Consider the following 26,373-nt stretch of genomic DNA (forward strand, 5'->3'; position numbering starts at 1 on the left):
ATCTCTGTGCCACGGCACCACAGGTGACCAGGAGCCACAAGGAGCTCATGCTCCCAGCAACCACACACATCTCCCAGCAAACCTTTATTGCAGGAGGCAAAAAGCTCCTTTCTTCTCTCCCAATGACTCACCCTGTCCCTGAGAGCCAGGGACAAAGCTGCCCCTTTCCCTGTATGCAGAGAGGTATTCAAGGCAGGAGCAGCCTTCCCAGGCCTCTCTGCAAAGAGCCTTTGGTGCCTGCTCTAGAAGAGCCCTGGGTTTGAAGGGATGCTGTAAGCTTTGGAGGCTGAGTGAATGCCTGCATTCATTCAGCGCTCACTGAGCCATTCAGCTCTGCCCACTGCACCCTCAAAGAGGAACAAAAATGAAAGCAAAGTCCAAATGCTTTTCTCCCTCCGTTTCCCCCCACCATTTCTCAGAGCATCTCTTTGCATGAAGTCTTCTCCCTCCCCCTTGAGATGTCTGCTCTCCATCCCTTCCCTGCTGGGAGGGGGGGAGAAAGTGAGGGCACAGCCAGGCAAAAACTTCCACAGATCTTGAAGGCAAAGTAGTAGGATGTAAATAAATTACTATTGGATGTGAAAAGGAAAATAATGATATGGTCTGAATAATCCCACTGGACAGAGAACAAACATAAAAGTTAGATCTGTAAACTAACTTTTGAATAGAATAGAATAAACCAGGTTGGAAGAAACCTTCAAGATCATCGCCTCCAACCTATCATCCAACACCACCCAACCAACTAAACCATGCAACCAAGCACCCTAACAAGCCTCCTCCTGAACACCTCCAGGGACGGTGACTCCACCACCTCCCTGGGCAGCACATTCCAATGGCTAACAACTCTCTCTGGGAAGAACTTTCTCCTCACCTCAAGCCTAAACCTCCTCTGGCACAGCTTGAGACTGTGTCCTCTTGTTCAGTACCTGTTGCCTGGGAGAAGAGACCAACCTCTGCCTGTCTACAACCCCCTTAAGGTAGTTGTAGAGAGCAATAAGGTCACCCCTGAGTCTCCTCTTCTCCAGGCTAAGCAACCCCAGCTCCCTCAGCCTCTCCTCACAGGGCTGTGTTCCAAGCCCCTCAGCATCTTTGTTGCCCTTCTCTGGACACGCTCCAGCAAGTCAACCTCCTTCCTAAACTGAGGGGCCCAGAACTGGACACAGTACTCGAGGTGTGGCCTAACCAGTGCAGTGTCCAGGGGCAGAATGACCTCCCTGCTCCTGCTGGCCATAACTTTCTCTCTTTTTGGCTTCCTCTCTCTAGGAGATACTAACTTGTGGCTTCTGCTGGCTTTGCTGGCCCTGAATGTTCTCTTGCTGTGGTTAAGTAACTAACAGCAACTCTCTGCTCTCCCTCTTGTCCTATGTGTAGGGGGGGAGGGATGGGAGCAGGGAGAGGGGAAGCTATTAGTAGCCCCCTGGTTTGTCCAGGGGGGGTTCTTGTGCTGTTTATGAATGGTAAATACATGTAAATATTGTGCATTTTGTACACATCCATTGCATTTCATATTTAGATTGTGGTTTTGCTGGTCAATACGGCTTCATTGGCTTTTCCAACTGAGCTGGTCTGGCAATCTCATGCTGGGGGGAAATTTTAGAATAGAATAGCATAGAATAGAACAGCATGGAATAGAATAGCATGGAATAGAATAGCATGGAATAAAATAGCATAAGAGTAGAATAACAGTAGAATTAGAATAGAATAAGGATGGGATGGGATAGGATAGGGTAGAATAGAATAGAGTAGAAGAGAATAGAATTAGAGTAGGATAGGATAGAGTAGAATTAGAATAGGATAGGATAAGATAGGGTAGAGTAGAATAGAATAGAGTAGAATTAGGATAGGATAGGATAGGATAGGATAGGATAGGATAGGATAGGATAGGATAGGATAGGATAGGATAGGATAGGATAGGATAGGATAGAATTAACTACATTGGAAGAGACCTTTGAGATCACCAAGTCCAACCTATCACCCAACACCATCTAATCAACTAAACCATGGCGCCAAGCACCACATCCAGTCTCCTCCTAAACACCTCCACCTCCTCTACCACCACCCACCCTACAAAGGAGCAGGGGAGTGCCTAAGCAAGACGACATCTTGCCCTGGCTTTGAGGAGCAGACTGATGATGGGGAGAGAAAAATCTGCCCCCTGGGCTTCCCGCAGCTTCTCACAGTCCCAGTGCCAGGGGCTGGAGGATGGTTGTGACGGTTTGAGGCTGTGCCTTTAAGAAAGAGACAGTGCTGGGACACTATGGCTGAATGTTTTGGAATATTAACCCCTTCAGGCAGCCAAGAGCCACGGTGGAAGAGAGCCACACACCTGCACGATGCTGCTGGCAGCTGGGATGTCCTCGGGCACGCTGACCTCGTAGCTGCTCTGAAGGAAGATGGGTCGGTTGTCGTTGACGTCCAGGACGGTCACGTACACGGTGGCAGTCCCTGTGCGCCGGTTCCCTGTGGGGCCGTTGTCTGGATGGGAGAGAAAGGCCAGGGCAGGGGGTGCTCAGCCTTTGGCCACTGAAAACCACAGGAGCAAAGTTTTCTGAACTAAAGTCCTCTGTCTTTGCTGCAGCTTCCAAACCCCACACTGAGCCACCAGGGTTTGTTTTCTGCTTATCCTGAAAGGAGGTTCATAGAATGGTTTGGGTTGGAAAGGACCTTAGAGATCATCTAGTTCCAACTCCCCAGCCATGGGCAGGGACACCTCCCACCAGCCCAGGTTGCTCAAGGCCTCATCCAACCTGGCCTTGAACACCTCCAAGGAGGAGGCATCCACAAGCTCCCTGGGCAACCTGTTCCAGTGTCTCACCACTCTCACTGCAAAGAATTTCTTCCTAATGTCCAGTCTAAATCTCCCCTTGCAGAATCACCAAGGTTGGAAGAGACCTCAAAGATCATCAAGTCCAACCTGTCACCACAGATCTCATGACTAAACCATGGCACCAAGGGCCACATCCAATCCCCTCTTGAACACCTCCAGGGATGGTGACTCCACCACCTCCCTGGGTAGCGCATTCCAATGGCTAATGACTCCTTCAGTGAAGAACTTTCTCCTCACCTTCACCCTAAACTTCCCCTGGCACAGTTTGAGACTGTGTCCTCTTGTTCTGGTGCTGCTTGCCTGGGAGAAGAGACCAACTCTCTCCTGGCTACAACCACCCTTCAGGTAGTTCCTCAAGCTTAAAGCCATCCCCCCTCATCCTAAGAGGTTGTAGTACTGAACTTTCTTCCAGTATGTAAGGAAGAGGAAAAGGAAAAGCCAAATCCAAACCACCTCCAAGCTCTGCCATGGAGCCACAGGCCAGCGAGGCTGGAAATACATCTGATGGTTAAAGAGGGGACTAAGGGGGTGGTGTATGCTGGAAGGGACTGCTGGAGGCTTGGGAGATGAGGATGAGCAGAGGTTTGATGAGTTTTCTGTAGACCCAGCTCAGCTCACAGCCCAAGAGCACCAAGGTCAGTTGATGTTCAGTGGATAAGGACATAGAAGCCTGGCTCTTTGGTCTGCCACAATGGGGAGCATAGGTTGGGTTTGGGTTTTCCAGCATGATGCAAGAGAGCACTAAGCCTATTCAGCTGGTGACTGGGAGAACACCAGCAGCCTGATTACCATCAGAGGGGCAGAACAGACCCTTTACCAGTTGGAATCTAGTCCTGTGTGCCCAGCTGCTGCAGCAGCCCCACTGCAGACTTTGTGGCACCTGCAGTGCCCCCCCTCCAAGATTTCTGACCAGGCCACTTATTTCTCTTTTCAGAAGGGACACCCAAGTCATCTGCAAACAGGCACATCATTATAAAGCTCTGGGGATGGCAGCCAAGCTGTGTCTGGCATGCAGGCCCTCTGCCATGTGGCTCTGGATTAATGGGCAGCCTCTGAGCCAAGGGCTGGCATGGTATTAGGGGAAAGATGTTGTGGCACTGGCTTTTCTGGGTAGAGGTCTGCCCTGGACAGCATGAAGCCTCTGAGGAATGGGGACCCTTGCCTTCCCCAGGGCAAAGGAAAAAGCTGTGTGAGCCTGTCTACAAAAGCCATGGTGGAACCCACAGTTTCATACCCATGGGTTATGAGATGCTAACACCAAACACAGGCTTGCGTTTACAGAGCACCTCAAAGGTAGTTGTCACTCTGCTGCATTTCCAAGACAGCTCAGCATGTGCAAGGGCACCTTGTGTGGCAGCAGTCTGATGGGAAGGGTGGGAAATCCTTACCAATGGCCTCCAGGATCAGTGTGTACGATGCCACAGTCTCCCTGTCCAGGCTCACAACTGTCCTGACCACCCCATCCCTGAAGCCAACGCTGAATTTGCCATCCTGGTTCCCACCTGCAGAGAAGGACAAGGACCAGGTCAGCCACTGGCTGGATGCAGGAAGAAGAGTCCACACTTCAGAGGATACTGCAGCCTGGGCACAGGGTCAGCCCAGCTATGGGAGTCTCCACCTGACCTCCTGAAGAGCTGTATTTTACATGGACTTGGGCAGAGCAAGTGCAGAATCATCAAATCATAGAAAGGGTTGGGTTGGAAATGACCTTTAAAGGTCATCTAGTCCAGCCACCCCTGCAGTCAGTTGGCTCAGAGCCTCATACAACCTGGCCTGAAATGTTTCTAGGGGTTGTGCATCCACCACCTCTCTGGGCAACCTGGGCCAGGGTCTTACCATCCTCAGTGTCAGACATTTCTGCCCTCTGTCTATAGTCTGAATCTCCCTCTTTTAGTTTTAAACCATCACCTTTTGTCCTGTCACAGCAGGTCCTGCTAAGAGGTCTGTCTTCTGTTTATAGATCACCCTTAAGTACTGAAAGGCCACCATAATGTCTCCCTGGAGCCTCCTCTTCTCCAGGCTGAACAAATCCAACTCTCTCTCAACCTGGCCACACAACAGAGGGGTTCCAGCCCTTTGATCATCTTTGTGGCTTCCTCTGGCCCAACAGGTCCATGTCCCTCCTGTGCTGAGGACTCCAGAGCTGGCCCCAGCACTGCAGACGGGGTCTCAGCAGAGCAGAGGGGCAGAATCTCCTCCCTCCACCTGCTGCCCACACTGCTGGGGATCAGCCCTGGAAAAGGCTGGCTCTGGGCTGGGAGCACACAGTGCCAGGTCATCTCCAGCTTTCCCCCCACCAGCACTCCAAGTCCTTCTCCTCAGGGCTGCTTCTCCAGCATTCCATCCCCCAGCTTGTGCTGCTGGAACATGAGGCTGCTATTGTGAGAAAAAAATGACTCTTTGGTGTCACATCTATTTTTACCTTCTTCCTGAGGGTTAAAAGCCACATGTGCCATTTGCAAGTCAAATTGTGGCCAGGGGGTTCCCCAGCCTCCAGCTGCAGGTGCTGCAGTTGCGGTGCAAGCCAGGCCCTGCCCAGGCAGCATCGCTTCCCACCTGCTCCCTGCCCAGCCAACTTCACCTGCAAGCTGGGTGATGAGGATTCCTAAAACTCCACAGAGCCTTCCTGCCCTAAATACTGACTGCCACTCCAGTGGTGTGAAGCCTGCCCTTGGGCCTTTCCTGGCCACATCCCAAGGGTGTGTGAAGGCAGGAGATGCTTGAGGGCAAGACTTCACCCCCCCAGGCAGGACAAGGAGAGCCATGGAAAGGTCAGCAAGGCGAAGAGCCAAGCAGGGCTCTCCACAGGATCACAGGATGTTAGGGATTGGAAGGGACCTCTGGAAATTACTGAGTCCAACCCCTCTGCCAGAGCATAGAATCCAGCACAGGTCACACAGGAACACATCCAGATGGGGCTTGGAAGTCTCCAGAGAAGGAGCCTCCACAACCTCTCTGGGCAGCCTGTTCCAGTGCTCTGTGAGCCTCACAGGGAAGAAGTTCCTTCTCATGTTGGGGTGGAACCTCCTGGGCTGTAGTTTCTATCCCTTGCCCCTTGTCCCTATCCCAGGGTGCAGCTGAACAGAGCCTGTCCCCTCCCTCCTGACCCACAGCCCTCAGATATTTGTAAACATTCATTAAATCCCCTCTTAGTCTTCTCTTCTCCAAACTATAGAGCCCCATGTCCCTCAGCCTCTCCTCACAGGGCAGTACTCCAGTCCCTTCATCATCCTCATAGCCCCCCATTGGACTTTCTCAAGTAGATCCATATCCCTCTTGAACACTGAAGCCCAAAACTGGATGCAATATTCCAGATGGGGCCTGACTAAGGCAGAGTAGAGAGGGAGGAGAACCTCCCTTGATCTGCTGACCACACTCCTCCTAATGCACCCCAGGATCCCATTGGCCTTCTTGGCCACCAGGGCACATTGCTGTTCCATGCAGAACTTGTTATCCACCAGGACTCCCAGGTCCTTCTCCAGGGGGCTGCTCTCCAGCAGATCACCTCCTAACCTGTACTGCTGCAGTTTATTCTTCCTTCCCAGATGCAGGACTCTGCACTTCTCCTTGTTGAACCTCATCCAGTTCCCCTCTGCCCAGCAGTGGTCAGCAAGGCGAAGAGCCAAGCCAGGCTCCTCAGCAGAGGGCGATACTGCACAAGCTTTGGAGGGGGCTGGTAAAGTCAACGGTGACGCGCCGGATACCCTGGCCGCGGGCTGGGGCAGCCCGCTCCTTTCCACAGCCAAAGGTCCCCTTCGCAGCTGCTGGTGAGGGGGTTGCTACCTGTGATGAAGTAGCTGAGCTCAGCGTTCAGCCCAGCGTCGGCATCGGTGCAGTTGAGCCGGACCACCTTGAAGTCCCGCGCCACGTTCTCAGGCAGCGACACGTTGTAGACCGCAGGGAAGAAGGTGGGGTTCTCATCGTTCACGTCCAGAACTGAAAGAGGGAGCAGAGCTGAGCAGCCTCCGAGGGGTGCCTCTCCTGCTGGGCTCCCCCAAACCACCTGCCTGCTAGTTTGAGCATCCCAGAGAATGCTGTGTGGGCCTTCCGTAAGGGCCAATCCCCATGGCTTCAGGCTGTAGTTGGCTGTCTCTGGTGCACCCAAATCATGCTCCATGTGCAAAGAAACCCTGCCTAACTGGTGCAAACACCAACTTCAACCACAGACTCATTTCCTCCCCTCTTCAGAGGAGAATCATAGTATGATCCAGGCTGGAAGGGACCTCCAAAGACCCCATTGAGTCTGACCACATCCCCAACTAGATCAGGTTGCCCAGGGCCTCATTGAGCCTCACCTTGAATATCTTCAAGGAAGGGGCCTCAACCACCTCCCTGGGCAACCTGTTCCAGTGTTCAACATGAGCCCAGCATTTCCTGGTGTGTATGGCAGGGGTTACAGGACCAGAAGTGTCATTTTGCAAACCCAGGCCTGAGGAGGACCCAGGAACATTTTCTTTCCAAATGATGCTTATCCACCACACTTGTGTGAAGCCAATAAATAGAAATGCATTGAATCTGGGCTAGACCACACAATAAGGGTCTCAGTGTCTCCTATATGAGCCACATCTCCCCCCAGGGGGAGGTGTCCCTGTCATCCAGGTTTTTGGGACCAGAGGGGGGTTCTGTAGCTGGGCAAGGGTTGGAAGGGGTCCTGGAGCACCCACCTTTGACAGTGAGGGTGCTGGTGGAGCTCTTGGAGGGTGTGCCAGCATCACTGGCCACCACCCTCAGGTAGTACTCAGCAATCCTCTCCCTGTCCAGCACGGTGGTGGAGGTGACAAGGCCACTGGTGCTGTTGATGAGGAAATCCATGCGAGGCATCCCCACCTGCATGCGGTACGTCACCTGTCCGTTGGGACCCTCGTCCAGGTCAATGGCCACTACCTGATGGGGAGAGCAAAGAGGAGGGCTGAGCCCCGTTGTCTCCTGATGGTAGAAATCACACTATGGAAACCCTGAGCATTTCTCTGTCCCCAGGGATGTTGGGCTGAAAAAAATAGCCCTCAGAGCATAGGTAGCAGGCACATGGGGTGGAACATCCCCCACATTTGCATTTCCAGGGGATGGGGAGGGTGGAAGGAATGGAGGGGGGATGGTGGATGGTGAGGGGATGGCAAGGGTGGAGGGGATGGCGAGGGGACAGAGAGGGGACGGAGAGGGTGGAGAGTGGATGGAGAGGGCAGAGGGGACGGAGGGGTGGAGAAGGGACAGAGAGGGGATGGAGGGGTGGAGAAGGGACAGAGAGGGGACGGAGAGGGTGGAGAGGGGACGGAAAGGGTGGACATAATGGAGAGATTGGAAGGGATGGAGAGGATGTAGGGGATGGTGGAGTGGGAGAGGATGGCGAGAGTGCATGGGTAGCCTGCTTGGCAGAGGTGATAGCCACCGATAGCAGCAGCTGCCCGTATGGTGGCAATGGGACCTGCTCACCTGGAAGACGGAAGAGCCTGCAGGAAGGCCCTCAGCGATCTCAGCCACGAAGGGCAGGTTTTGGAAAGTGGGGTCGTTGTCATTCAGGTCCAGCAGGTTGACAAAAACCGTGGCGCTGCTGGTAGCTCGCAAGGGTGGCCGCCCGCCTGCGGAGCCCAGGAACAGGGGGCTCAAGGTTAATGCCTTGAGCTGTTCCTACCCTTTTTCCCTGTGGAGAAACCCTCCCTCCAGATGCAGAAAGTGGTGTAGGATGGGGCTGCCCTTGGGAATATTGACTTGTGTCATGCAGCTGCAAAGCCAGAGCAACACCAGTCTGTCCTTGTCTCTGTCTCTGTGGCAGGACAGATGAGACAGTGGCCTTAGCACTATGCAGAGATGATGCCAAAATGGAAGGGGTCAAAGGGAAGGTTATATAGAAACAGAATCATTTTGGTTGGAAAAGACCCTGAAGATCACTAAGTCCAACTGTTAAGCCAGCCAGGTCACCACTGAAACATGTCACAGAATCACAGAACATTAGGGGTTGGAAGGGACCTTGAAAGATCATCCAGTCCAAGCCCCCTGCCAGGGCAGGATCACCTAGAGTAAGTCACACAGGAACGTGTCCAGATAGGCTTTTAATGTGTCCAGAGAAGGAGACTCCACAACCTCTCTGGGCAGTCTGTTCCAGTGTTCTGTCACCATCACAGTGAGAAAGTTTTTCCTTATGTTCACATGGTACCTTCTGCACACTAGCTTGCACCCACTGCCCCTTGTCCTGTCATTGGACATCACTGAGCAGAGCCTGGCTCTGTCATCCTGACACTGCCCTTCACATCTTTATAAACATGAATGAGGTCCCCCCTAAAGCTCCTCCAAGCTAAAGAGCCTCATCTCCCTCAGTCTCTCCTCCTATGGGAGATGTTCCACTCCCTTCAGCATTTTAGTGGCCTTGCACTGAACTCTTTCAAGCAGTTCCTTGAGGTCCTTCTTGAGCCAAGGGGCCCAGAAGTGGACACAATATTCCAGATGTGGCCTCACCAGGGCAGAGTAGAGGGGGAGGAGAACCTCTCTTTGACCACTCTCCTAATACAGTGAACAGTACTCCCATTTAAATTTCCAAGTCTTTCCAATCCTGTGTGGGGTGTTTTCCTTTACTCCCTTGGGGAGGGGTAAAGAGCATCAGTCCACCCCCTAAAAACCCAAAACACAACTCAACATGTGAAAACCAGCATGAAGGGAAAGCTGGTGTGGGGAGGGTGATGCCCACACAACCTGAGCCCCAGCAGTTTCTAGCGGTAGTGGAGCAAGACAAACTACTCTGCCCTGGTGAGATCACACCTGGAATGTTGCATCCAGTTTTAGGCTCCCCAGTTCAGGAGGGACAGGGATCTGCTGAAGAGAGTCCAATGGAGAGCTACCAGGATGATTGAGGGACTGGAGCACTGCCCTGTGAGGAGAGGCTGAGAGCCCTGGGGCTGCTTAGTCTGGAGAAGAGAAGATTGAGAGGGGATTTAACAAATGTTTACAAATATCTGAGGGCTGAGGATCAAGAGGAAGGGGCCAGGCTCTGCTCACTTGCACCCTGGGATAGGGCAAGGGGTAATGGATAGAAACTACAACACAGGAGGCTCCACCTCAACATGAGAAGGAACTTCTTCACTGTGAGGGTCACAGAGCACTGGAACAGGCTGCCCAGAGAGGTTGTGGAGGCTCCTTCTCTGGAGACTTCCAAGCCCCATCTGGATGTGTTCCTGTGTGACCTGTGCTAGATTCTATACTCTGGTTGGGGGCCTTGGACTCAATGATCTCCAGAGGTCCTTTCCAACCCTTAACATTCTATGATCCTGTGAAGAGCCCTGCATGGCTCTTTGCCTTGCTGACCTTTCCATGGCTCTCCTTGTCCTGCCTGGGGGGGAAGTCTTGCCTTCAAGCATATCCTGCCTTCACACACCCTTGGGATGTGGCCAGGAAAGGCCCAAGGGCAGGCTTCACACCACTGGAGTGGCAGTCAGTATTTAGGGCAGGAAGGCTCTGTGGAGTTTTAGGAATCCTCATGACCCAGCTTGCAGGTGAAGTTGGCTGGGCAGGGAGCAGGTGGGAAGTGATGCTGCCTGTGCTGGATTCTATGGACCTGCTCTGGCAGAGGGGTTGGACTTGGTGATCTCCAGAGGTCCCTTCCAACCCCTAACATCCTGTGATGGTGGCAAAGAGGAGCAGGGTAGAGGTGGGGCTTACAGTCGGTGACCGACACCACGATCCTCCGCATGAGCTGCGCCTCCTGGGCGTTGGGGTTCTCGCGGTCCAGGAGGACGCCGGTGGTGCGGATCTTGCCCGTGGTGCTGTTGATGCTGTAGAACTTGTTAGGAGGTCTGATGCTGTACACCACTGTGCCGTTCTCCCCCAGGTCTGGGTCGATGGCCACCACCTGCCACGGAGACACAGCAAAAATTAAAGCACAAGGACAGGAGTTGCTTTGTGGGGTGAGGCCCTCTGGAGATTCATCAGCGTCTAATTGTGAGGCTGAGCTCACACAGCAGCGTGACCAGCAGGATGAGGGAGGTGATTCTCCCCTTCCAACTCTGCTCTCATGAGAGCTGGAGTACTGCATCCAGTTCTGCTGTCCCCAGCTTAAGAAGGACACTGAACCGCTGGAGCAGGTCCAGAGGAGGGATGATCAGAGGGTTGGAGAACTTCTCCTGTGGGGAAAGGCTGAGGGAGCTGGGGCTGTTCAGCCTGCAGAAGAGAAGGCTTCAGGGAGACAGCATTTCCAGTACCTCAAGCAGGACCTACAGAAAGCTTGGGAGGGAATTTTTACAAGTGTTTGTAGTGACAGGATGAGAGGGAATGGATTGAAGCTTGAGGAGGGCAGATTCAGACTGGAGATTAAGAACAAATTATTCACTCTGAGGGCAGAGATACACTGGAACAGGTTGTCCATGGAGGTTGCAGATGCTCCCTCCCTGAATGTGTTCAAGGCCAGGCAGGATGAGGCTTTGAGCAATATGATCTAGCAGAAGGTGTCCCTGCCCATAGGGTGTGTGTTTGTGGGGGGTGGAATTAGATGATCTTTAGGGTCCCTCCCAATCTGAACCATTCTATGAACCTATGAAGCCTGTGACAGGCTGCCTCACAGCAGCAGCAGCAGCAGCAGCAAGCAGCTCTTCCTTCCTCCACACAGCTGTATATTTTCATGATACTTGCAGGGATTTTGTACTCTCGAGACCTCCGCCAAGGTGTTAAATCTCACCCAAATTGGCCTGCGAGCCCAGGAGGCAACGGCACGACAAGAGAGACACAAGCACACAGCAATCAGATGGGCTTCTCTCCCTTGAAATAAATCCAGCTAGAAAACAGGCACCCTCCAGAAAGAGAAAAACAAATGGCACCAAGAGGCACGCGGAGGAGCTTCAGCCGCGCGTCGGAAACGCTCTCCTCACCAGACGCTCTGTGCTTTGTTGCTCTCCCTGTGACATTTTTAATTGCAGGGGCTGTTGACACTTGAAAAAAAACCCCAACCACAAACCCAACTTCATTACTCTCATAACTTCTCCAGCCCCTGCTGCTTGTCCTGCAGCTGAATTTACATCGTGGGGGTGACGTGGTAATTATTTCCCCGGCAACTAATTGGGATGTCAAAAGCAAAGACGACTTCAAGCAGGCACCGAGCAATGGGGCTGGTGCCACATGGGAGGGAGAAAACCAGCCCTGGCTATGCTGCCAGACATTTCTTTCCCCCCCCCATTCAACTCCTTTTTTCCACCTTCCTCCTCATGTGATTTTTTTGGATTCTCTTCGCTTTCCCCTCATTTATTTTCCGTTTCGTGCCCATCATTTTTCTCCTGGTGTGATGGAGTACAAGCCTCCCTCTCTCCTTTCTCTTTTATTTCACCAGCAGGACTTGAAAGACTGTAAATCAATGTCTTTCAGAGAGGTCCTTGAAGGAGGTCGCAGGTGAGGCTAAGAGAAGGAGAATCTGGCCAAAGCCCACACAGTCTTGAGAGAAGAAAACAGATTGCAGCAGAAAGGAGAAACGCCTGGGGACAGGCAGCAGCGAGGAGGTTCAGGAGTAACCTTTTAAACCTTTTGAGAGATGGTGCTCGACTAGAGGTGATTAGGAGGTGAACATCCATTAGGAGGAAGCTGTTTAGGAGGTGGGACTGGTTCAGAGGTGGCTCCCTGGCTCCAGCCAAGTGGGTGACAACCTCACTGCGTGAAAAGAAGAGGCCTTCAGCACGACAGCTGCCTCGCCTTGCACGTACCGTGGTGACATCCGAGTTGGGGGGAGTCATTTCCACCAGGTTAATGAAGTATGGCTCATCCTTCCACGTGGGATAGTTGTCATTGATGTCCAGCAGTGTGATGTTCACCTAAGGGAGAGTAAGCAAGCACCTCTGCATCAGGATGGCAATGTCCTCCCAGATCTACAGTAGCACTAAGTACCCAATGCATGTTCAAGTCTCTTCAAGAAGGGTAGGTTTAGACTAGCTATGAGGAAGAAATTATGTATTGTGAGGGTGAAGAGACACTGAAACAGGTCCCCCAGAGAAGTTGTGGATGCTACATCCCTGGAAGTGTTCAAGACAGGTTAGATGGGGCCTTGAGCAGCTTGCCCTGGTGGAAAATGTCTGTCAGTGGCAAGGGGTTTGGCACCAGATGATCTTTTAAGGTATCTTCTAACCCAAACCATTCTACATCTCTGTGATCTTCACAGCCAAGGCTACTTGGGTGGTGAGACACTGGAACAAATTGCCCAACCTGGCTGTAGCCAGGTGGGGGTTGGTCTCTTCTGGGTGGCCAGCACCAGAACAAGAGGAGCTGTGCCAGGGGAGGTTTAGGAAGAAGTTCTTCATAGAAAGAGAGATTGGTCATTGGAATGTGCTGCCCAGGGAGGTGGTGGAGTCACCATCACTGGAGGTGCTTAGAAAGAGACCAGATGAGGTGCTTGGTGCCATGATTTAGTTGATTAGATGGTGTTGGATGATAGGTTGGACTTGATCTCAAAGGTCTTTTCCAACCTGGTCTATTCTATTCTATTCTAGGCCAGTTTGGATGGGGTCTTGAGCAACCTGGGCTAGGGGAAGGTGTGTCTGCCCACAGCAAGGAGGTTGAAACTAGATAATCCTCAAGGCCCCTTTTAGCCCAAACCATTCTATGATTCTGTGATGTCTGATTGTGGTTTGGCTCATGTGGAGTTATTACCTTGCAGTTAAAATCAGCAGAGGGACACGAGGTGTGCTTTTAATGAGTTGCTTCACTGGGGTGAGGGATGCAAACTGGTGCCCGAGGGAAGGGCTGCAGTTCAAGGGAAAGGGAGTGGAAGAGCAAGGAGGAGACCTGGCACCTGCTACCCCCACGGTAAGGTGTCTCACTGGAGCTCCTCCTGAGGTCTACTCTGCTCCCAAGTAATCATGCTGAGCTGCTGGTGCCACCCCGTGGTAGAAGAGGCAAATCTGGACAATACAGTCCCTAGAGGATGTCCCCAGGCACAAGCCAAGGCGTCCTGCTGGTCCCTGGTGGAAGATTCGTGCCCAACCTTTATCCTGTCCATCACTCAAGGACCTAGAGTCTCCTTGCTAATGAAAGCAGACAAACCTAATCAGCCACCCACTCCTCTCCAGGTTTTAGTACTTTTTGACTTTTTAGGAACTAAGATGCATTTTTTATCTCCTAATTCCATTCTCTGTTGCAAAACCCTTGGTTTGCCTTCCAATCAAACTATCAGGAGAACATCTTCTCATCTGGAGCCCCCAGGGGGAACCCAGCATCCAACAGGCCACGCTGTTGCCTGGCCAAGGCCACCATGAGGGCTCTGGGAGGCCACATAGGGAGGTTCTACATGGATCATACACCTTCTGATGACCCACAGCACAACTAATTTAGGGATCTCCTCAGCACAACCACAATATTCCTCCACATTGCCCTCTGCTGTGTGGAACACCTCTCCTGCGACCCAAGGAGCATGGCAGGAGAAAAGCACCCAAATGTTAAGAACCGTTCACACCAGCATGGTGCCATGAGCAATAGGAGGTGGATCCCTGCTATTTCCAAAGGCTTTGACAAAACCTTTGCAAGCAACAAGTCTGCCTGAGGTTTACAAAGTATAGAGTTCAACCTGCAGAACAAGGGCCTGCATCTCCACCGGAAACTTCTGAGGAGCCCAAGCATCACAAACCAGTTGGAAACCCTTGATCCAGGCAGGATGTGAATAGTAGTCATCAGGAACAACTAAGCATGCCTGCAGGCTCTCCAACTAAGCATTTTCTCAAGAGGCATGAACAAAGGGAGCCGTGCTGGGGGCGGAATAGGAACCCATTACCGCCTTGTATGGAGAGCTGGACTGCACAAAGCTCTGGAAGGTCAAGTGGCTCCTGGCTGAATGGTCTGCCAGAAAAAAAAAGAGAAGCCTCATTTAAAGGCCTACACAGCCTGGGGATTGTCATTCCACAAGGGCTCTGAGCAGTGGGGGCAGGCATCACCAAGAGCTCTTTACCTGTTCACACAGCTGAAGGGCAAGGCTGCTAGCACTGGGAATGGCAGCATGGGGGCCTGGGTAGGCGCTGGTGGCTGGAGGAGATGGGACTTGCTCCTCCAGACACTCACCATAGCGATGCCTGTCTTCTGGTGGTGGCCCACACCTCCATCCACCGCCCGCACGATCAGGATGTATTCGGATTTGGCCTCCCGGTCCAGCAAAGACGTTGTGGTGATTTCTCCTGCAGCCAGAGGAGAAGAGAAGGGTTAGAGGTAGGATAGGGTAGGGTTAGAGATAAGATAGGGTAGGGTTAGAGATAGGATAGGGTAGGGTAGGGTAGGGTAGGGTAGGATAAACCAGGTTGGAAGAGACCTTTGAGATCATCGAATCCAACCTATCACCTAACACCATCTAATCAACTAGACCATGGCACCAAGCACCCCATCCATTCTCCTCCTAAACACCTCCAGGGATGGTGACTCCACCACCTCCCTGGGCAGCACATTCCAATGGCCAATCACTCTCTCTATGAAGAATTTCTTCCTAACATCCAGCCTAATCCTCCCCTGGTGCATTTGTTCTGGTGCTGGTTGCCTGGGAGAAGAGACCAACCCCCTCCTGGTTACAACCTTCCTTCAAGGAGTTGTAGAGAGCAAAGTGGTCTCCCCTGAGCCTCCTCTTCTCCAGGCTAAGCAACCCCAGCTCCCTCAGCCTCACCTCACAGGGCTGTGCTCCAGACCCCTCCCCAGCGTTGTTGCCCTTCTCTGGACACGTTTCAGCAAGTCAACATCTGTTGTAAGGTGAAGAGGGGTACAGGTTTAAAAAAGGGACACTGGTGCTGGAGTGAGTGCAGAGGAGGGCAGGAAACTGGGGAAGGGCCTGGAGAATAAATCTGATGAAGAGTGACTGAAGGAGCTGGGGATGGTTAGTTTGGGAAAGAGGAGGCTGAGGGTTCTCTACAGCTCATGGTTCTCTACAGCTACCTGAAAGGAGGTCGTGGAGAGGCTGCTGCTGGTCTCTTCTCACAGGTAATTAATGATAGAACAAGAGGGAGCAGCCTCAAGCTGCAACTGGGTAAGTTCACACTGGACATTAGGAAGAATTGCTCCACAGCAAGAGTGGTCAGGCACTGGAAAGTGCTGCCCAGGGAGGTGGTGGAGTCACCAACCCTGGAGGTGTTTAAAGGTGGTTTGGATGTGGCGCTTGGGAATATGGTTTAGGGGTGAGCCTGGTAGAGTAGGGTTATCAGTTGAACTTGGTGAGCCTGAGGGTCTTTTCCAACCTGAATGCTTCTGTGATTTGGTGAAAATCATAGGCAGCATCCTTCACAAACAGACCCTTTCTTCTGATTCAAACAGATGGAGCCTGGAAGGATCACAGCCTTACAGCAAGCTCCTGCAAGCTTTGTGCTGTGTCTTCCCGTGGGAACTCAAGTAACAATGTCCCATGATCATTCCAGCCCATAGTGAGCCAAAAAGGATGCCAAAAGGGGAAAGCAGGCAGCAGCTCCTTGGCTAATGTAAGCTCTTGCAGCCAAAGCCTTTTGTCCAATATTGTTCCCACCAGGAGCTGAGCTTCCACTGATGTCTCTGCCCAGGCTCTCTCTCATGGTGACGAAGGGAGTGCTTGGTGACTAAAAACCAGTGACTCTCTTAAGTCATGTTTCACCTGAGCAGGCTGCTTGGGGCAGAGGAGGGATGAGTATGTGAGTATGAGTACGTTGAAAGAGGAAAAATGGTGGAGAAGAAAAGTTGGGGATCTGCAGGGGAGGGAACTGAAAAGAGAAGAGGGAGAGTGTGTACAGAGGCTCACCTGAGCGAGCATTGATCCGAAAATGCGAGGAGCCCTCCAGGGAGTAGATGATTGACTCCTGCCCATACTCCCTGGACCGGTCCAAGTCTGTGGCATTGAGAAACAGCACTGTGGCTCCTTGGGGGAAGCAGAAATGAGGGATGGGATGAAGTATATGCAACCTGGAGCAGCTTTACCCAACTGCTGTGTCCCTCCACACCACTCCTGCAGGTCACTTGGCCAAGGGGTCCTCTCACCTGTGTGCACAGTGGGGCCCAGCCCCCTAACCCCATGGCTATGAAACTCTCCCATGGCTATGAAACTCACTATTCTGGCTGTAAGATCCCCAGGGAATCCTTCTGCTAGCTTGGGGAAGGTGTAGGACCATGCTCCATACCTGCCATGATGTCCTCCATGATGGCTATGACATAGGAGGTTTTGCTGAATGTGGGGGGGTTGTCATTTTCATCCTGAAGCAAAAAGAAGGTCAAGAAGCTGGTTGGGAAAAAGGCAAAGCAGTCAAAGAGCTGCAAAAATCTGGTGTGGGGGGTGCTCCTGGCCAGCTGCATCTCAAGACTTGATCATCTCACAGCATCAATGTGGGTAAGAGGGCCTCAGTAGTAAGGCACAGGTGGTCTGAGTACATATCTTCACTACAGAGGCAGCAGTGGGAGAGGTAAGTTGGTTGTCAGGGACTTTGCTGAACCATAAAAGGAGGGCAATGCTGAGTATCTCATCATACAGCATCCTGGGCAGTATGCAATAGGTGAGGAACCACTACTACCCTCAGAGCTGCTCCTGCCTCCACCACAAGCTCTGAGAAGATTCAAGACACCACATAAAGCACAACAGCATCATGCATAGACCCACTTCTCCATCTTGCAGCAGCCTCACACACGGCTTAGTGCTCTGGGTCACCATGACCACAAGGCAAGCCCACAGACTGGATTGGCCAGGGAAGCTGTTGAGCTTTGTGTGCCCTTGTTGAAGGGGAGGAATGCTGGGGCAGGGTGGGGGGGGGGTTGCAGGGAGAGCAGTTACAGCGTTTTCAGGGGGGGAAGCTGGTTTGCATACCAAGAGGGTCCCCCCCCCAACCTGTCTCTGCCAAGTGAGTACAGCTGATGTGGTGAAACCAGGCAGAAGCAACTGTTTGGAACATCCCTCAGAAGAGATTTTGGACCAGTTTAAAGCTCCCCCAGGGTGGCCTTAAATGCTGTTTAAACAATGTTAAGTACCTGCCTCAAATGGACCAAGCCTGATCACCTACAGAGGGAAGGATGGAGCTTCCAGGACATTAAAACACCGTTACGGACTTTGCTGCTTCCCTGGGGCTGCTCCGGAGATGTTTTCTACCTGGAGACCGCTGATGGACCTGCAGGCTCAGCTGCTCCTGCTGCCACCAAACTTGATATTTGAGGCAATTTCACGTGCCAACGGTGCCCATCGTACTGCAATTAAATTACCATCCTCTGCTCTCCTTGCTGGAAGCAGGTGGTCTTTAATCAGCCTTTGCATCACTCAGTTTTCACTGCTCCTCCTCCGAGGGTAATGAAGAAATTGCCGGCTGCTGGAGGTGCTGCCCTCAACATCCCTCCTTCTCCTCAGAGTGGAGCTGGGGTCATCATCCCAGGACAAACCCAGGGGAGCTGGGCAAGTTAAAGGTGAAGGAAATGCAGAGACTGAGTGTGCATCCACATGCCACCTGCAGCCAGACCCAGGTGAGCTGTGCCATGGTCCAGGTTGGGTGGACGCAAGCCAGAGCAGCTGCCACATTGTTTTGTTAGCGGTCCTGAGTTCACCAGGCCGTGCTCAGCACCACCAAAGCCCTGCAAGCTGGCTCCTGGGGAGGCTGGGGCTTGCTTCTGGCTGGCTTTCCATCTGTCCAGAGCTGGCATGCACCAGGCTGCAGCACAACGTGTGGCTTTTCTACTTGAGAAGGACGCTGTCCATTTCAGCCGTGGGAACTTCAAAACTCCCTACTGCAAACCTTCCCAAATGAAACTGTGCCGAGCCAGGGGAGGTTTAGGTTGGATATTAGGAAAAATTTCTGTATAGGAAGAATGGTCAGGCATTGGAACAAGCTGGCCAGGGAGGTGGTGGAGTCGTCATCCCTGGAGGTGTTCAAGAAAAGTTTGCACATGGCACTTGGGGACATGATTTAATAGCCATGGTGGTGTTAGGCTGAGTGTTGGACTCAAGGATCTGAGAGGTCTTTCCCAAGTGGAATAAGTCTAATATGTGTCTTCTGCTCCCACTGGAGAGGATATCCAGCTAATCAGCATCCCTTACCCTCATTCTTCCTCCCTACACCCTCATCCTCAGCCAGCCTTCCTATCATCAGCAGGGATGTTGAGAATCACAGGTAGAATCCCAGAATCATTTTGGTTGGAAGAGATCCTTAAGACCATCAAGCCCAACCATTAACCCAACACCGCCAGGTCCCCGCTAAACCGTCTCCCTCAGCACCACATCTACGCAGCTTTGAAATCCTTCCAGGCATGGGGACTCCACCACTTCTCTGAGCAAAAACATGCTCACACACACACAGATGTTCACACTGGGCACGTAACCCTTTTTTCTCCAGAGACAGGCAGCTGTAAGTTGCTGGCCCATGGCCCCGAACTGGGCGGCAGTGGCGGCGGTGGCGGCAGGGCGCAAGCTGGAAGCTTATTAGCGGTGATAGTTCCCCGGATCCCGGCGTGGAGCGTGCTGTTAGTTCTGATTCAGCAGCTCCCTCTACAAAAGCTTATTGTCCCCTAATGGGAAATCTACAAGGCGAGTTTGACTTCTTTATTAAAACCCAACAACCAAAGGATGGGGGAAAAAAAAAATCACCTCCCTCCACGCTCGCTTCTCGTGCTGCCTTTTCATGGCTCAAGTACCGTCATGAAATGCTTCCTCCTCATTTTCTTTCTATTTCCTGCCTTCCCCTCTCCCCCCCTCCCCGCCCCCCCCTTTTTTTTTGTTCCAGTTGAGAGAAAAGCCTTTTGGTTGAGAGTGGGAAAAGTGACAGCTACTTAAACCCCACCAGTGTACAGACTCACCCTGGAGGAGATGATCCACTGAAGCGTGGTCTTTAGAAAGAGGTGGGAAAGTTCAGCATGGGAAGGATGTATTTAGCCACCATTAACTCTCCCAGCACTGCCTTGCTCCCCCCCACCAAGCATGGTGAAGAAGCTAGAGGAGAAGCACGCTCACAGAACGTCATTCCCATCCTACAGCACCAGGGACTTCATCTTCTTCACCTTCCTCGATTGACACTGCTGCCAGCCCAGCTTAGATCCCATCACCGCGAGACTGACGGATTATCAAGCAAACTGTCTCCATCGTTGATACCTCCCTCCAGACACCCTCGGAACCACAGTGTGCCTCAAAGTGACAACCCGATCTAATCTTCCCAAGGAACACTGTGAAGCCTTCCCTCTCCCAGCAGCCACCCCTCTGTGAGGGGATTTGAACCTCTGCTGGTGCGTGAGGTGTACGGGGAAGGCAAGGGTCCAGCTGGGACAGCTGGTGTTGGGAAGATAAATAAGCAACTGCCCGTGACTGATTCAGGGGCTGATAATCTCCAATGCTACAAGTGCTAGCATGCAGCCCAAGCTCTCTCTCTTCTACATCTGAACTGCAGTGAGCACCTCTGGCTATGGGCATGGAGAGCACTCTGGGCAGGAGTTCCCTGAGAGGTGAGAGAAGGGCTCACTGGGGACTCAGTCAACCTCCTCAGTCAAAAACCAGGGCAGGAGGTAGTTGTCCACCTGATCCCTGTCTCTGCTTCTCACCCCATGGTGAGCTGGGGCTCCTGCTATGTTTTTTTTCCAGCGAGTTTCTTGTGCACTGTGCACAGCTGAGAAGAGGGAAGAGGTGCATGGGGGGCAGGAGATCTTGTTTGTGCTTCTCTGTAGTGACACCTTTTCAGAGGGAGTCTCACCTTTGGTCACTCAGACCTTACCCAGTGCCAGGGGCAACGCTTCTTTAACCAATGTGCATGAGACATTAGGTACATGAGACACACATGACTCACATGTACATAGATCAGACACACCTGGCTGCAATCCATGCACACACATGCATGGGGCAGGAGGGTCTTGCTGGGTCGTTGATGAATTAGTGGCACTGCTGTGGAATACTTGCCAGGGAAAGCGTGGCAGGGTCAGCAGGTACTTACAAACACCTCGATGGTGACAGGGACAGTGCTGTTGAGTGGCGGGTTGCCAGCGTCCTTGGCCATCACTGTCAGGTAAATAACCCCATTGGCCACCTGCTCGTAGTCCAGGGGGTGGTTCACGCTGATCACTGCAAGGAGCAAAGGCAGGGCAGTCAGAGGGGCTTCCATGCACTGAGCAGGGTGGCAGGCAGGCACCAGTGGTGGCCCAATCTACACACTGAGTCCCCAGGGGAAACTGTGCCTGCTCGAGGTGGCAGTGCCTTGAAAACAAATGGGTGCTGAGCATTACTGATCTCCTTGCATGGCATAACCCAGAGCGAGCTGTGCACCCGAGGAAGCATAGCTCTGCAGCAGCAGCAGAAAATAGGTTTGCTTGGAAGAAACCTTTAGTATCATCAGGTTCAAGCATTAACCCACCACTGCCAGGTCACCTCTAAACCATGTCCCTCAGAACCATGTCTACATGGTTTTTGAGTCCCTCCAGAGATGGGGACCCCACCACTGCCCTGGGCAGCCTGGTCTAGGCCTTGACAACCCTTTCAGGGAGAAATTTTTTTCTAATGTCTAACTAAAACCTCTCCTGGTGTAACTTCCAGCCATTTGCCACTTACCCTACAGCTTGTTCCTTGGGAGAAGAGGCTAACTCCACCCCACTCCAGCCTCTGTTCACAGAATCAGAGAATTGTTAAGGTTGGAAGGGACCTCAAGGCTAGGCCAGTTCCAAACCCCCTGCCATGCCCAGGGACACCTCACACTGCAGCAGGTTGCTCACAGCCACATCCAGCCTGGTTGCAAAAACCTCCAGGCAGGAGGCTTCCACCACCTCCCTGGGCAACCTGTGCCAGGCTCTCACCACCCTCATGGGGAACAACTTCTTCCTCACATCCAATCTCAATCTACCCATTTCTATTTTTTTTCCATTCCCCCCAGTCCTATCCCTCCCTGACACCCTCAAAAGTCCCTCCCCAGCTTTCTTGTAGCCCCCTTCAGATACTGGAAGGTCACAATTAGGTCTCCTCAGAGCCTTCTCTTCTCCAGACTGAACAGCCCCAACTCTCTCAGTCTGTTTCCATAGCAGAGCAGCTCCAGCCCTCTGCTCATTCTCATGGCCCTTCTCTGGACACCTTCTACCACTTCCAGATCCTTCCTGTAATAGGGGCAGCAAGAAGGTCTCCCTTCAGTTCCCTCAGCTTCTCCTCACCGGACCTGTTCTTCAGACCCTTCACCAGCTTCATTGCCCTTCTCTGGACCTGCTCCAGCACCTCAATGTCCTTCTTGCAGGGAGGGATCCAAAACCAAACGCAGTATTTGAGGTACAGCCTCAACAGTGCCCAGTACAGGGGGACAACCCCTGCCCTAGTCCTGCTGGCCACACTATTGCTGGTACAGGCCATCATGCCCCAAGTTGCCTCATTGCCAGCAGCAGGGAGGAGAATCACTGCTGTCATGACTGCTTGCAGGAGGGTGAGTGCAGCCTGCTACTGTTCTTCAGGAGCACCATGGGCCCAGGACCAGTGCTTACCTCCATACCCTTCTGACACTGTGATGTCAAAGTACTCAAGGAAGGCAGATGCATGCACGATGCTGTATGTGATCTGGTTGTTTGGGGGGGAGTCTTCATCAGATGCCTAAGGCATGAGAAGAGAGGGTTAATGAGCACAGGAAGTGAGGAAGTGTGCTGGTGAGTGCAATGGGAAGGATAAAACGGGATGGGAGTTGCAAGCTGGGCCCAAGGAGAGTGGAAACACCATGGAAGAAGATGGGGTCCTTATAAGGGGTCTGCAAACCAGCCCTCCCATCCTGCCTTCCAGGGAGGACCTGCTGGACCCCTCTGTCCTCTCTCCCTGCAGCACTCATCCAGCCTGGTTCCATGGAGGGAAATCCATTGGGGTTCGTATCATAGCAAAGTTTATTCTTGTGCTGAAGAAGCAAACAATCTTTTCTTGACAGCACAAGGCTTCATCAACAACAAACATCCCTTCCCCTCAGTGCCTGCTGACTTTGCTGGGCAGAGCAAGGTGACATGGAGGCAGCTCCTGTGGCCTGGGAAAAAGCCTCAGGTCCTGGGGACTTCATGGCATCACAGTACATTACAGGTTGGAAGGAACTTCAAGATATCCTTTAGCCCAACCCCCTGCCAAACCAGCATCACTTAGGGTAGTCTGCACAGGAATGCATCCAGGTGGGCTTTGGAAAGGCTCCAGAGAAGGAGACTCCATAACCTCTCTGGACAGCCCATTCCAGGGCTGTGTCACCCTCACTGTAAAGAAGTTTCTCCTCATGTTGAGGTGAAATCTTCTATTGTTCAAGCTTGAGCCTGTTGTTTCTTGTCTTATCACTGTGCACCACCCAAAAGAACTTGGCCCCCTCCACTTGACACCCACCCCTCAGCTATTGATAGGCATTGATCAGATCCTCTCTCAGCCTTCTCTTCTCCAGACTAAACAGCCCCAGGGCTCTCAGTCTCTCTTCCTAAAGGAGATGGCTCAAGTCCCCTAATCATCTTCTTCCTTACAGAAGGGGAGGAGGAGGAGGGAAGCAGCACCACATCCAGTTACAGCAGGAAGTGTTTTCAGGAGGAGCGATTGCAGCAGGGGTGCACAGGGACCTAACCTGCTCCCAGCACCCCGCCACACATCCCCGAGTGGAAGAGCCACTCCAGCCACTCACCCGCAGCCGGACCACCTGGGTGACAGAGGGCTCGTTCTCCCTCAGGGCCCCCAGGTATGCCTCCTTCTGGAAGGTGGGGACGTTGTCATTGACGTCGAGGACGTTGACGCGGACGCGGCCGGTGGTCTCCTCCCCGCCGCCGTCCCGGGCAATGACGGTCAGGGTGTAGCGCTGGGTGGTCTCGAAGTCCAGCCGAGCCGTCAGGAGGATGACACCCGTGTCCTTGTCCAGAGAGAAGCTGAGGGGACAGGAAAGGAGAGGTGAGAGCCACGGTGACCACATGCTGGAGATGGGGTGGCAGCAGAGATTCGTAGATTGGTTGAGGCTGGAAGGGAACTTAAAGATCATCTGGTTCCAACCTCCCCCTGCCATGGGAGGAACAGCTTCAGTATCAGTATTCAGTATCACTAAGGTCGGAAGAGACCTCAAAGATCATCGAGTCCAACCTGTCATCACAGACCTCATGACTAGAGTAGGGAGGACACTACTGCCCACTGCAGGCTTAAACTCACAACCTTCCCATTAAGGGTCTTATGCACTACCAGCTGAGCCACATCCTGGCTGTTCCACCAGCCCAAGTACCTCAAGGCCTAGTCCAACCTCACCTGGAACACCGGAGCCAGGGGACATTCACAAGGTCCCTGGGCAACCTGTTCCAGTGTCACACCACCCTCACTGTAAAGAATTTCATCCTAATACCTAGTCCAAATCTTCCCTCCTCAGGCTTAAAGTCATTCCCTCTCATCACTACATGTCCCTGATAAAAGCCCCTTCCTAAACCGTGTCCTTAAGTGCCAGGTCCACATGCTGCTTAAACACTCTGAGACAGTGACTCCACCATTGCCCTGGGCAGACCATTCCCGTGTTTGATAACCTTTCCAGTGATGAACTATTTCCTAAGATCCAGCCTAAACATCCTGTGGTGCAGCTTGAAACCATTTCCTCTAGTCCTGTCTCTTGTCATCAAGGAGTAGAGGCTGGCCCCTTCCTCACTCCAGCCTCCCTTCTGGCAGTTGTAGAAAACAAAGAGGTCTCCTCTCAGCCTCCTCTTCTCCGGACTACACCACTCCAGCTCCTTCAGATGCTCCTTGTAGGTACAGAATACAGAATTAACCAGGTTGGAAAAGACTTTTCAGATCATCAAGTCCAAGCTATCACCCAGCACCATCTAAGCAACTAAACCATGGCACCAAGCACCCCAGCCAGGCTCTCCCTAAACACCTCCAGGGATGGGGACTCCACCACCTCCCTGGGCAGCACATTCCAATGGCCAATCTCTCTTTCTATGAAGAACTTCTTCCTAACATCCAACCTAAACCTCCCCTGGCACAGATGGAGGCTGTGTTCTCTTGTTCTGGTGCTGGTCTCTTCTGGGAGAAGAGACCAGCCCCCACCTGGCTACAACCTCCCTTCAGGGAGCTGTAGACAGCAATAAGGTCTTCCCTGAGCCTCCTCTTCTGCAGGCTAAGCAACCCCAGCTCCCTCAGCCTCTCCTCACAGGGCTGTGCTCCAAACCCCTTCCCAGCTTTGTTGCCCTTCCCTGGACACCTTCTAGCATCTCAACATCTTTCCTAAACTGAGGAGCCCAGAACTGGACACAGGACTCAAGGTGTGGCCTAACCAGTGCTGAGTCCAGGGGGCACAATGACCTCCCTGCTCCTGCTGGCCACACTAATCCTGATGCAGGTCAGGATGCCATTGGTCGTCTTGGCCACCTAGGTTTCTGTAGGGTGTTTCACAGATAGCACATACCAACATCCTTAGTTACCATGTGGCTTCTTAGAGAGGTTGGAAGAGGAATTTGAAGACTCAAAGTGATGCCAGTGGCTCTGTCACACTTACTGGTCAGGGTCATCACTGAAGAAGTAATTGACTTTCCCATATATGCCCACGTCGTTGTCTGTTGCCTGGAAAAAGAAAAGTTAATTAGTAAATGAAGATATTTATGGCCAATGTTGCATTACACACACCAGGGAATCCAGTGGGCTAGCACCAGCAGTAGCATCAAGCTGGCACCAGCACGGAACTGGTGAGCTACGAAAGGCTACAGGGATGGTGAGGGAGCTCAGGCATCTCTTCAGGTACTAGAACGTACATCCTTCAGGTACTGGAAGGCTGCTGTAAGATCTTCCTGCAGCCTCCTCTTCTCCAAGCTGAACAACCCCAACTCTCTCAGCCTGTCTTCATAGGAGAGGTGTTCCAGTCCTCTGGGCATCTTTTTGGCCCTTATCTGGACCCAATCCATCAGGTCCACATCCTTCTTGTGTTGAGGGTCCTAGAGCTAGACGCAGTACTCCAGGTGAGGTCCTTGTGAGCGTTTGAGTGCCCCTCAACCCACTACAGTCCTACAAGTAGCAGAGCAGCAGAATCACCACTCTTGACCTGCTGGGCCACACTGCTTTTGCTGCAGCCCAGGATGCCTTTGGCCTGCTGGGCTGCAAGTACACATTGCTGTCTCAAGTCCAGCTTCTCATCCACTGCAGGGCTGCTCTCTATCACATCCTCCCTTAGTCTACATTAAGAAGGGGGCTTGTCCCTACACAGGTGCAGAACCTTGCACTTGTCCTTGCTAAACCTCAAGAAGCTCACCTGGGCCCACTTCTCCAGGTCCATTCAGCTTGCTGTCATCTGCACACCCGCTGCAGGTGCACCCTATCCCACTGTCTATATCATTGCACCACCTGGGGATGGAACATGCTGGAGGTCCACCACTGGAGTGAAGACTTTGGAGATGCTCTGGTGTGGACGGGCAGCCCTGGCTCCCAGCCAAGCTGCTGCCAGCAGCAGGACTGCCAGCTGCTGAAGCTGGAGCAGGCTGGTCACAGCTAGGCAACCAGCACCTTCAGGGGAAGGTGTGGGATATTCAGCATGTCAGCTCTGGAGGAGCAAGGCAAGATTGATGTATGTTTTAAAGTCTTTCCCCTAATGAGTATATTAAATATGCATGAGAGGCAGCAGGGGAAAAAAAAGAAGAAAGAGCAGAAAATTTCATTTTTAGGTGAGGAGAGTGGAATGCAAGCCCCCAAGTATCTTTTC

At 52.5% G+C, this 26,373-nt stretch overlaps 1 protein-coding gene across 1 annotated transcript in view; it reads right to left on the reverse strand.

Moving 5' to 3' along the window:
- Nucleotides 1-25,950, reverse strand: part of LOC137442135 (cadherin-23-like) — a 41,191-nt gene extending 15,241 nt beyond the window's left edge. The window contains exons 1-16 of the mRNA XM_068140482.1: nucleotides 25,927-25,950; nucleotides 25,180-25,244; nucleotides 23,338-23,575; nucleotides 22,190-22,295; nucleotides 20,668-20,795; nucleotides 16,900-16,972; nucleotides 16,524-16,640; nucleotides 14,875-14,952; nucleotides 14,556-14,620; nucleotides 12,499-12,606; nucleotides 10,475-10,664; nucleotides 8,258-8,403; nucleotides 7,492-7,711; nucleotides 6,611-6,763; nucleotides 4,216-4,329; nucleotides 2,327-2,475 (exon numbers count right to left, since the gene is read on the reverse strand). Coding sequence (XP_067996583.1) covers nucleotides 2,327-2,475; nucleotides 4,216-4,329; nucleotides 6,611-6,763; nucleotides 7,492-7,711; nucleotides 8,258-8,403; nucleotides 10,475-10,664; nucleotides 12,499-12,606; nucleotides 14,556-14,620; nucleotides 14,875-14,952; nucleotides 16,524-16,640; nucleotides 16,900-16,972; nucleotides 20,668-20,795; nucleotides 22,190-22,295; nucleotides 23,338-23,575; nucleotides 25,180-25,244; nucleotides 25,927-25,950 — 1,974 coding nt within the window. The remainder of the gene's footprint in view (nucleotides 1-2,326; nucleotides 2,476-4,215; nucleotides 4,330-6,610; nucleotides 6,764-7,491; nucleotides 7,712-8,257; nucleotides 8,404-10,474; nucleotides 10,665-12,498; nucleotides 12,607-14,555; nucleotides 14,621-14,874; nucleotides 14,953-16,523; nucleotides 16,641-16,899; nucleotides 16,973-20,667; nucleotides 20,796-22,189; nucleotides 22,296-23,337; nucleotides 23,576-25,179; nucleotides 25,245-25,926) is intronic.
- Between the last annotated feature and the right edge of the window lie 423 nt (nucleotides 25,951-26,373).

The sequence above is a fragment of the Melanerpes formicivorus genome, unplaced genomic scaffold (genome assembly GCF_026170545.1).
Source record: "Melanerpes formicivorus ecotype bairdi unplaced genomic scaffold, bMelFor1.0.p_v2 SCAF_6, whole genome shotgun sequence".
NCBI lineage: Eukaryota > Metazoa > Chordata > Aves > Piciformes > Picidae > Melanerpes > Melanerpes formicivorus.